This window comes from Drosophila guanche, unplaced genomic scaffold, assembly GCF_900245975.1.
Source record: "Drosophila guanche unplaced genomic scaffold, DGUA_6, whole genome shotgun sequence".
NCBI lineage: Eukaryota > Metazoa > Arthropoda > Insecta > Diptera > Drosophilidae > Drosophila > Drosophila guanche.
The window spans coordinates 6,497,357-6,509,074 of NW_022995745.1; the positions used below are offsets into that span (position 1 = coordinate 6,497,357).

The 11,718-nt window shown below is 51.2% G+C and overlaps 2 protein-coding genes across 5 annotated transcripts; one reads left to right on the forward strand and one right to left on the reverse strand.

Moving 5' to 3' along the window:
• Window positions 1-851: 851 nt before the first annotated feature.
• On the reverse strand, window positions 852-3,519 carry LOC117581073 (vacuolar protein sorting-associated protein 4B). 4 transcript variants are annotated; one of them, XM_034267955.1, is made up of 5 exons: window positions 3,356-3,519; window positions 2,780-2,916; window positions 1,848-2,706; window positions 1,560-1,788; window positions 852-1,485 (listed from the first exon to the last, which is right to left on the reverse strand). In XM_034267955.1, the coding sequence occupies exons 2-5, from the start codon at window positions 2,913-2,915 to the stop codon at window positions 1,384-1,386; spliced, it is 1,326 nt and encodes a 441-aa protein (XP_034123846.1). In that variant the 5' UTR covers window position 2,916; window positions 3,356-3,519; the 3' UTR covers window positions 852-1,383. The 4 variants fall into 4 exon arrangements, with proteins under 4 accessions (XP_034123846.1, XP_034123842.1, XP_034123843.1 ...); XM_034267951.1 differs by having other exon boundaries at window positions 2,780-2,919; XM_034267952.1 differs by having other exon boundaries at window positions 2,780-2,922.
• A 708-nt stretch (window positions 3,520-4,227) lies between these two features.
• LOC117581532 (protein ELYS homolog) lies at window positions 4,228-11,496 on the forward strand. Its single transcript, XM_034268842.1, has 8 exons — window positions 4,228-4,369; window positions 4,506-5,135; window positions 5,220-5,527; window positions 5,604-5,970; window positions 6,029-6,219; window positions 6,275-7,093; window positions 7,151-11,054; window positions 11,131-11,496. Exons 1-8 carry the CDS (start codon window positions 4,288-4,290, stop codon window positions 11,211-11,213), a joined length of 6,384 nt encoding a protein of 2,127 aa, XP_034124733.1. The 5' UTR covers window positions 4,228-4,287; the 3' UTR covers window positions 11,214-11,496.
• The last annotated feature ends 222 nt before the right edge of the window (window positions 11,497-11,718 follow it).

Consider the following 11,718-nt stretch of genomic DNA (forward strand, 5'->3'; position numbering starts at 1 on the left):
TCTCGTCGGTGGCAGAGTTACTCGTTGTTGCTTGTCGACGCTTGTGAAGGTTGGTTGCGGACAAAAGTTGTTTGCAAGTGTTTACCGTATGTGCGCTAAAGAATGATTTGGTGCAGTTTATGCGGCAAGGTCGCAAAAGATGTGAAATTGTTATTAGAAGAGAAAATTGTGGTAGCAAAGTCAAAATCAGCACACTCCATAGTCGGTGCCCTCACACTTACTTACATAATTTTTGCCGACGAGACCTCCTTATATAGTTGCTTCATGCCCGATGCCAAAGAAACCGAACGCCTGAAACGATCGCACGTAGAGAGAGAGAGAGAGAGAGAGAAAGAGAGAGAGGTATCTGGTAGATCGATCAGCTCTGTGCGAATGTAGTTTACAAGGTGAGAGGCTATCCTGCAGAGCGGCCTCTTTTGGAATGGCACAATAACCAAACCAATGCATCATCCTACTCCCTGCGGCTCTCCGAACTGTGGCTTATCCGAACTGGAGCCGTCGCTCTATGGATGGTTTACCTTTGATTTGATATACCTTGACCTTGGAACCCCAAGGTGTCTTCACCGTACTACGTTCCATTTCAATTATGCATCATGCGAATGCAATTTCATAAAAGCGTTTGCTGGATATGTCGCTAAGAGCTTATCAGGACATCAGCTAACAGCAGCCAGCAGGGGCATTCCTCACACTGTTTAAGCTTCGTTTTGACCACGTAAATCAAAACAGTTTTACAATTTAAAATTCTACATAGAATATTGAATTTCCTGTGCTAATTTTAGGTATCCATTAATGAAGGTTCCAGTTGAATGGCAAGCAGCAATGTACATGCATTCTGGATTGGTACAGTGCCGTACAGTATACACTTTTCGTTTATTACTCATAAGTTACATTTGAATTAGGTTTGCTTGGTTGCTTGAATTGGTTGGCTTCGTTCACTACTTTTATTTCTTCATTTGCTGATCACTTCTGCGGTATGGGGCATCCACACATGCATATACGGGCAGAACACACACTGTCAAACACGTAACGTTCGTCGTGTACATCGGGCGTGGCATGGGGGATGGATCTCTCTTCTATTGCTTAATATTACGAGTACAAAAATACATTGACTTTGTGATTACAACAACATCAGGCTGCTTCTGGTGATAGCCATCTCTCTGCTCTTGCACTCCCTTACTCTCCCTTTCTCTCTCTTTCCTTCTTTCTCCTGCAATCGCATTGAAATTTGAATTAAGTTTAACCGAACATATATAGCTCGCATATCGTTTATCGTACAAAAAAAAAGAACAGGTAATGGAGAGCCCGAAGAAAACGTGTGTGTTGAATTTATGCAATAGGCAACAATTAGAATTAGCTGATGGTGCTGGAGTGTGGGCGGAGACTCTAACCCTCCTGTCCAAAGTCCTCTGTGAATTTGCGTAGCTTCTTCAGATCATCATCGTTGACTGTGGGTTTCGTGCGCGACAGCGACTTCAACATGTCGCGCTGCACACACAAAGAGTTGAAAAAACAGAATGTGAGATGAGGAATACAATTAAGATGTTCCGATTGATGCTTACCATTGTTACGGCCGGCTCGAAGAGCTTGTCGCTGGGCACATCCATCCAGTTCATTTCGACGGCGCCCGCATCGCCTGGAGAGCATGGGATAAGCAGGTCATCGACGGTCTCGTCCTTATTCGTGGGACTGGGTCCCGTCACCTTCTTGAAGTGCGTGGCTGTTTGCACCTTTCGCACGGGCTCCATCAGTGCATCGCGCACCACAATCGAGATATCCGCGCCCGAGTATCTGAAAATAAAGCGTCCAGTTAGATGATTATACAAGTCTGCAAGGATGTATGCACCCACCCTTCGGTTTTGCCAGCCAGCTCCTTGAGATCCTGTTCGGTGAGGACGTGTGTGGTGTTGCCCAAGTGTATCTTGAACATGACAAGGCGGGCATGCGCCTCCGGCAGCGGAATGTAAATGCGCTTCTCGAAACGTCGTCGGATGGCAGAGTCGAGTACCCAGGGTATATTGGTGGCGCCCAGGACCAGGATGCCGTCAGTGTCGTTGCCCACGCCCTGCATCTGCACCAGGAACTCGGTCTTGATGCGGCGCACACTGTCGTTCTCGTTGTCGGAACGGGCTGAGCACATGGAGTCGATCTCGTCGATGAATATGATCGATGGCTTGTGCTGGCGAGCCAGCTCGAAGAGATTCTTGACCAGCTTCTCGGACTCGCCCAGCCATTTTGACATCAGGTCAGAGCTGGAGACGGAGAAGAATGTAGACCTGTTGGCCTCGGTGGCCACTGCCTTCGCTAGGTAGGACTTGCCCGTACCGGGTGGGCCGAACAGGAGGATGCCCTTCCAGGGTATGCGCTTGCCGGTGAACAGCTGTGGGAACTTTATGGGCAAGATGACGGCCTCTTTGAGGGCCTCCTTGGCAGCATCCAGACCGGCCACATCGGACCATTGTACCTGCGGCTTCTCGATGACAATCGCTCCCTCTAGCTTGGCCTGCAGCTTCTTCTTTTCCGGGTCATCGTCCTCGTCATCGCTGTCGCTCTTCTTGTCCTTGTCATCCTTGGAGCTGGACTCGTCGCCCTCCTTTATCGGTTTCTTCTTGCCCTTCTTCAGGTACTCCTTGAGCTTCTCGGCCCGATCCAAATACTGCAGACACTTGGCTCTGATCGAGTCTTTGGCCTTCTCGCCCTGCGCCTCGTCTAGATGTTGGAAGAGTAAAGAGTGTGGAAATGAGCGCGTCCCCGAGCTGGATCGATTTAGCGGACTACTCACACTTAATCGTATGCAGAAAGTACTCTACGCCATGCTCATAGAGGCGCAGTGCCTCTGCATAGTTCTTGTTGCGATCCTCCTCGGTGGCCTTGGTCACCAGATCTATGGCCTTCTGCAGTGTGGTGCCGGATGCCATGCTGCTGCTGCTGCAATAATTAACACATTAAATTATGGTTGAAGTTACTCCAGCCGCAGTGACGTCATAGGGGCTGTCTTTAATAAAAAGGGGGCGGGAGCTGTGGTATTGATTTTGCTGGAGAAACCCAAAAGGAGGCGTCCATGCAACTGCTTCTTTGGGTTCTTTTCCAACTTGTTTTTCTGCTGCCCGTGGCTGTGCCACCATCTCTATCTGTGGTCTGCTGATGGCTTGTCTGAGATTTTTTCCATCCATTTAATCCGGTAGCGATGCTCTGGCCGAGTACCCAACCTCCTGTTGTGGCGCTTCCCCGCACAAAATCGACCTTCTGTGCATGACTAATGCAGCGCTTTGGACAAAAACAAATTGCATGACGAAGGCGGGCGGGCGCCCATAGTGGGGAGATATTTTTGTTGATTCGTTGGTTGCGCATTACTCACATTTACGCTGTCTGTCCGAGCTGTCTGGCTCCAAATCCCGAAAACTAAACTCTTGACGCTCACAGGATGCAGTGGGTCGTCTGCTTGGGGGCTGTTGGATATTGGATATGCAGCTGGGAAACAGAAATAGAAGTATAAACTTTGTTGGAATTTGCGAATGACGACGTCTTCGTGTATTTATCGATAAGATATACCAAATATACCTTCTCATGTTCAATACCGCAAACATACCAAATCCTGAATAATTGTCTCCACTCTTGATGTTATATTTGATATTAACAGCCAGTTCAATAAATTCACTCGCCTTTTTAGTTTTGAAATTAGCTTTTAAACATTCCAGTAATATTAGGTTATGAAAACTAGCCAATTTTAGGGATAATTAATTGATAAATCGGATAAAATTGTGGTTTTAGCGCTGAGAATCCTAACGACCTATTAATATAAATTAGAACATCAAAATCGAGACAAATGGCATGACAAATGGCATACATTTTACGGTATATTTTTATAATTAGTAGGTAAGGATAGTTTGGCATATTGCAAAATGAGAAGTTATATTTCGGTATATGGTCGCACTTCACACACCTGCACAACTCACACCTTGTTAGTAATTTTACCATAGTTGCCTCCATATGATTGAGACTATACTCTCTGTTTGCTAGGAACCCTCTCGGAAATTAAAACATATCTCTATTTTTCGAGCTGCTAGCAACATACCAACGAATACCACACAAATACTATCGATACCACAAAATACTATCGTCTGACTTTCTAGATTATTTCGGCCTGTTTTTTTGTCGATCTGAGTACTGCCTGGCACAACAATTTCTTATCGGTTTCATACGAATATCATCCCTGATTTTTTTAGCGGCCCCTTTTTTTTGATCTGACTTTACTTATTGTTTAGTGTGCACCTAGATTGTATAGTAAAAATGGATTGGTGCGAAATTGAAGTAGACGAGAAACAAAGCTCACAGTTTTCAGACCGCGCAATTCTTGGGCGCGACGACCGCAGTAAGTACAAAGAACACACAGTTATAGACATACACACAAAGCGTGGACTGTGGGTCCACAACAATTTGTAAACTTCTTGCTTTTCGCCATTTATAATTTTTCTAATGTTTCCTATTATAATCCTGCCTGCTTGCAGCCGATTACCTTGGTGGCATCATCTATGGCGGCCAGTGGGGATGGATGACAAACAGGTACGCCAAGGACGCCACTCTGGTGATCTGCACGCTGAGTGATGGCAACTGCATCATGCGTCACGTATTCTGGAGGGAAGTGGAAAACGGTGGCAAGCGCTGCAGCATCCGATGTGTGGAGGAACTCTTTCCGGGCCAAAGTGACGGCATGACACTGCTCGCCGTCTGCCTAGAGTCGTGGAGCGACAAACAGAGCCAACCCGAGAACTGTGACAAGGCCCAGACACAGATTGCCATCCTGTCGACACATTACAGTCAGGTGCTGCGCTACATCGACCTGGATGGCCTCTACTGCAGCACCCTCACATTTCTGGACACCCGAATCCGCCAGCGCACCCGCCTCCAAAACTTTGATGGCTGCCTGGCGGTGGGCACCGATTCGGGAGCGGTTCTACTCTGCGATATAAAACGCAGCGTTTTGATTACAAGTCGCAGTCAGAACATAAGACTCCCACAGAGTGAGACCGAATGTGGGCAGGTGATCCGAAGACACTCCTCCGAGTGCTCCATGGACCAAATAAACACTTGGCTGCAGGAATGCCACAACGACGGCCACTTGGCAGTGGAGTTGGATGGTGAGTTTTAGTTTTGTTTTCCGATGATTTTTGACTTTAATTTCTAATTCTATTTCCTTCTTTGATTAACTTTCGGCGGCACAGTGGCCAAGGGCGAGGTGCGTTGTCTCATTTGCGTTAATTCCATCACTGGCATTGCCGTTGGCCTCAAGGATGGCCACATTGTGATCTACGATCTGGAGAGTTTTCACATTACCACAGTGATACGTCCCCCGGCGGACTTGGCTTGCAGTGTGGAGCGACTCTGTGATGTTGTGCCGCCAGATGATCCCAAGCCGTGCATCTTCATATTCGGCATATACAGTGGGGCCAGCATGACGACAGCTCTGCTCCACTGCATCCACTACAGACACTCCTATGAGGATGCACAGAGCAATGAACTCTACTTTAAGGTAAGCAAGCATAAATCGACATATTTCAGCTTTCTTTCGGGGCATTCACTCTTTGAACTGCCTGCCACTTCCACAGAACTTCAAGAGCACCGAAACGTGCGCTCGTCTGATGCTCGATGAAGGCCATATCTCAGTGCTGGGCTGCACAACGGCCTCTACATTCAGCTTTTCGGGCGACAATGGCACCCTGCTGGTCATCATCGGCTGGTACTCGCACCCGAAGAAGACGAACAAGCTGGTGCTCTTCGACATGAATCAGTGGTACAAGGACGAGATGCCCAACTGCCGGCATCTGCTCGATGAGAAGCCCTACTTTGTGGTCGGCTACACGCTGACTGGCAAGGACCCAGGCCTCGGCTTTCACCTCAACGCCAGATCAATTAAGCATTTCATATCGTTGCAGCGCTACGATGAGCACTTCTATCCGAACTCATTGACCTTTGGTAAGACACTAACTGAGCATCTGGGCAAATCACTTTTTAGAGCATCTTTTTCGTTTAGGTTTGTGCCTGCTTACCGCTAGGGGTGGCCAGTACCATGTCAACGTGGGGTCGCAGCATCGCTTTCTGCGTAAATTGCAGGGCCAGAATGCCACAATTTTTCTGTATGCGGATGACACACACGCGGATATTGTTCGCCTGCGTCTCATGCCTCAGTTCAGTGAGCTAAATCCCGATGCCACATTCTCCAAGGTAGGACCCATACATGCCATCCATAAATTGTACTAATGGTTCGTCTCCCTTTTAGCGGGCCATCTATGAGGAGATCCTGTCGGTGGCCCTCGAGCACGGCTGCATGGGATTACTGAAGAATTGTGCCAAGGGCTGGATCGATGGCAGCTACATGTTCAACCTGTGCATTCCCACAGAACTCACACTGTTGACCTTCACCGCCTGGATTGTGAAGCGCGCCGCGCAGACAAAGACGCGCTGCTCGGAGCTGTGCGAAAACATCTTTGACTACGGCGGCTATCCGCTGGACGAGCGCGAGCGCAAGGAGCTCAAGGTGCTCAATGGCCAGCTGGGCAATTTGGACAACCTGCAGGCGTTCATTGTGAACTTGGGCAAGCGCAGCCTGGCGCCTGCGATCATCAGTGAAATCGAGGATAATGCACAGCGGATTCGCACATTTTACACCTATCAGCGAGTGCTTTTGTTCTTCATTGAGTGGGGACTGGTGCCAGAGGGTCAGCAGGAGCAAGATCAGCATCAGCCTTCGGCTCTGGCTCAGCTACAATCTATCTACGCCAATAGACACACGTCTGTGGGTGATAATCGATACATCAATGGCCTGCTGCGTCGCATTGGCCAGGACACGGGCGGCGGTGCAGCCGTGGCCCTCACCTATCCACCACGAACACTGAACTTTCTCATGCATTTGATGTTGGCGTTCAACACCGATTTGGAAAACAAGCACGAGGTCATCTTGTATCTGCTCTACGATCTGGATGTTGTCCAGACGTCGGGCGTGAAACTTAGCAACAGATTTGAGGCCTCCTTCAGTCTCAAAACGCAGCTCGTGACGCGTGTCAAGTCACTCTGGCACCTGGAGCACGATAATCATGTGGTAAGTGTTGATTTCAGAGTTTATAGAACATCCAATCTAACATCTAATCCCATGCAGGAATGCATGAAAGTGCTGTCGAGCTCATTGTGCCCCGATAATCCATACCAGAGCTGGCATGTGGAGCTGCTGGTGGAGGCGCTGCTGGCCAAGGGCGCCATTTCGGATGCCATGAGTGTGGTGTATCGACCACCGGGTCCGCTTGCCTCGCTAACGCGCTTGAAGGTGCTCATGGCCAGCAAGAACATACCCGAGGCCTTTGAGTATGCACGCCGCAATGACGACGATGAAACGGGCCGCCCGCTGCTGGAGTACTTTTTCCGGCAATCGAATGAGATGCGCCAGTTCAAGGCGCTGGCCCAGCTGTGTCTGCGCGACACGGAGGAGGAGCTCGCCCTGCGCCTGCTCAGGGAGTGCAGGACACCGTTGACGGACAGCGTTCAGTTGATTTTGCTGCTGCAAAAGTCCAAGTACATTGAGGCGGTCTCCTTCATGGATAAGGTGGCCGCCGAGCGGGAGATTGCCGATGAGTCCAGCCGTGCGATCATCTATGCCTACCGCTCAACAATGAATCCCGTTTCGCAGACCCTTGCCGGTGATTATTTTCGCATACGCGAGAACTTGGACGTGGCGCCGGCTGAGAACGTGCATCCGGTGCCCTTTAGCTGTCAGCTGGCCAGGGACTATGCCAGTGGACTGCGGGGCGGCGTCTTCCAGAGCTCTGCCCTCGGCGCACGCTGGGCCACGCTCTACAACACGGATTTAGCGCCAAAAGAAAAAGGACCAATGCCCTGCCACCAGGTGCCCTTCCTGCGGAGCTCGCTGTACGGCCTCACCCAGCTGCCACATCGTCGACGCACAGTGCGCCCCGTGCCCCACCAGGCGGTGGAAAAGCGTGTACGCGAGCAGGAGGAATCTGAGCTAACCGTCGGCACGGGCAACAGAAAAGGCAACTGCACCGCCACCCAGTCAACGATCCTGCAGCCATCGAAGCGCCGCCGCTTGCTGAACGAACAGTTTGTGGAGGGTGTGTGCGACTTTGTTGGTGATAAGTTGAATCCCAAAACGGACCAAGACCGGAACGACGATGAACAGCAGCGGCAACAGGCCAATGACCTGCTGCAATTGCCATCGTATTTGCGTCTCAAGAGAACGCCGCAACAGCAGAAGACGCCGCCGCTGACCATACTGAAGCGTCGAACGGCTCTCGAGGCAGTGGAAGGTACGCCGCCGATGGCCACCTCAACGTCCATGGGGGAGGCAAAGCGATTACGCTTCATGCCGCCAAAGCCATTGCCATTGCCAGGCCATGGCTCTAAGGATGTCGATGTGGACAGCTTGCGCCAACAGGCAGATGAGGTGGATGAGAACGAGGATGAGGAGGAGACTGACGAGATCATTGTAGAGATCGAATCGGCCAGTCATTTTCAACGCCCCAACTCGAACAGCAACCAGTCGTCGTCGTCGTCGGAGGAGGAGGATGAGTTTGTGTCGCCGCTAACTACTCCACATGTTTCATTGGTCAGTCCACGATTGAAGGTACCAGAGTCAACACATGAGACGATTGTCCGACCCAAGGCTCCGCCGGCTGGACCCCAGCCCCGCAGCTCGCTCATTCAAGCGGGAAGGAGCGAGAGCAGTAGCGGATTTGGTAGTTTTGCCTCCATCCTTACGGCCGAGACGGCATCCCACGAGTTTGTTCCCACTGTTTGCTCCTCGAAAATGGGTGCCCAGTCGACATTTTCCATTGGTGCAGCCACCTCCACAGCCAGCGCCACAGCCACCGCCAGCACCTCTGTGAAGATCTCTGAGCGTACCACCATCTGCGGCGAGATGGACGAGACGGAGCCAGAGTCAGCCACAACGGACTGGTACTCGTCGCCGTCGGTTCGGTTGGAGGAGCAAGAGCATAAGGAGCTACAAATGCTGGACACCACTCTGGGCATGTCCACATACGATGTGACGGCACCTGAGCAGCGGGAGGAGTCGCAATTATTGACCAAAAACGAGGATGCTGATCATGAAATGCAAGTGCAAGTGGTGGAGGTGACCGACGAGGATGAAGAGGAAGAGATTCAACTAGAGGAGATCGACGAGGACGAGGCGGAGCAGGAGCAGGAGCACGAGCAGGAAGAAGAGGAGGAGGAGGAAAAGGACGAAGAACTAATGGAGGAGTATCTGCAAGAGACTCAGGATGACGATGCTCAGCTGGCGCCGAGGCCCAGCAGCTTAAATCGAACATACATGGGCAGCTCCGATGATCCGCCGCAGGAGCGCAGCTCCTCGCCATCCCTCAGCCTGAGCAGCATGTCATGCATGTCCTCGGCACACTTCATGCCGGAGATGATGCAGAGTGGCGATGCCATGTACTCAATTGTAATCGAATCCACGGCCTCCGTCACCACATCGCGCTCGGTCACGCACACCCACACGCCCACCTCTTTCCTGCCCAGCGACACGAATGTGTCGCAGAACTCGAGTCCGCAGGCAATGCGCGGCACTGGTGGCTCGCCGCCTGCCCTGTACCGGGCCAATAGCCTCGAGACTGTTGACGATCTGGACACCACCAAGGGCTCTCTGGAGGAGGAGGAAGAGGACGATTGTGTGATCGCCCTCGATGGTACTCGGGTGGGCGGCTATGTGGCCCGACCCACACCCCAATCTGCGCCATCCAGCAGTGCCGAACTGTTCGCCTTCAAGGATGACACACAGAAGGAGCACGCCTCCGGGAACGGTCCCTCGCTCTCCGTTGGAGCCACGGCCACATCTCCATCAATTGTCATCCTGGACAGCAGTGAGGAGGAGGCCTATCAAGAGGATGACATTATGCTCGAGGTTCAGGCTGAAATTAACGCAGAGTCCGAGGCTGAAGGCGAAACCGAAGCTGAAGCTGAAGCCAAGACTGAAACTGAAACGGGATCCGATTCTGGATCAAATACCAGCTCCGGTACGCTCTTATCCACCTCACCATCCCCGACGGCCTCTGGATCCGATTCCTCTTCAAAATCCACAACCATTGGCGCTGCAGCAGCCGCCAAGAAGTTGCCGTTGGCTCCGCTGCCCGAGATTGCGGAGGATATGGAGCTTGAGCTGGAGATGGAAGTTTCCGCAGACCACGAGGAGAAATCTGAATCAAAAGGCGAGCAAAAGGAGGAGCAGCAGGCCGTGAATGATCCGGAGACGGTGGCACATGATGACGACTCCAAACAAAGTCTCACGTTGGCCTTCTCTGACGATGAGGAAGAACGTGCTCCTACAGGTGCAACCGCCGCCGCCGCCGCTGCTCCAGTCGCCCCACGCGCGCTTCGCCCACGAACCAAATCTGTGAACAGTCCAGTCCCGCCAACGCCACCAAAGGCCACGCGACGCGTGCGCCTACGCAGTGATGACTGTCCGCCCAGTGGCTCTGCAGGCAGCCTCGACCGAGACGTGTCCACGCCTAAGCGTCGCCATGCGGCACTGCGCAAGTATTCGCTGGAGGTGATCGACGAGCAGAAATCTCTGGGCTCTCGTAGCCCATCAAGTGTGCGTACGCGTGCGCGCAACCTACTCATCATGGAGCGAGAGCCAGAGCCAGAGCCAGAGCAGGAGACGGACACTCAAGCAAAATCGTCGCGCAGTAAGCGAGCCCACTCCACGGTTCCCCAGTCGACAACCAAGACAACAACTGAGCGCCGACAGATTCGTGGCGCCAGCGAGCCACCCGTGAAGTCGAATAGCAAAAAGCAGACCAGGAAGCGAAGCACAGCCGAGGAGAAGTTGCCCGAAGCTGCCGAGCTGACGTCAGTGCCTCCGGTGCGACGCACCAGCCGACGCCTCAGCTCGGGTCAAAGCGATCACCAGCCGTCGCCCTCGACCACCCCCATACCGGAGACAAGTGGACGCGAGCTACGTCCTCGTCGCATTCGAACTGATTCGTATTCCGTATCATCGCCCGCCACAGCCACACCAACGCCAAAGCAGGGTAAGACTTTATGACTGATCACACTGATAACTGATCAATGATCACTGATCCTTTTTGTTATTTTTCTCGTTTCCAGTGAACAGCGAAGCCAATGTGCCCCTCAAGAAACGCGGCAGACCTAAAATTATGGATGATGACGATGGCAAGTCCAAGAAGTAAATTTAAGGAGAAGATGAACCACCCAACAACACCCACACACCACAACCACGAGCAGACATTAGAGAGACCTCGACCATGCTCTTGTATTATTTCATGGTTACCTCCCGCCTCCCGCGATGGGGGCTTACGTTTTGTTTATGTTATAGTTTTTTTTTATTTGGTATTTGTCCGCATTGACCAGGTACTTATGTTATAGTTTTATTGACCGAAAATTGCTAAAATTAGCGGAAGAAGTGTTTCGAATTTCAAATAAAGAGTTCCAATTAATGGTGTTGAGAATGTATTTAAAGTTTGAAATCTATCGCGTGTCTCGATATAATTGATCGATATCGATGTCGAAAAAAAGCCACAACCAAATTTATGACTGATTTTGTACGCTTTCTAAATGTTTATGCATGTACCTATGTATTTGGCGTGGTGACCATGGTAGGCTCTGTTGGTTATAATTATAGTAGCTCTTTATTTATTAATATTAATTACGAAACGCGTTGCGAGAATCGTAGTT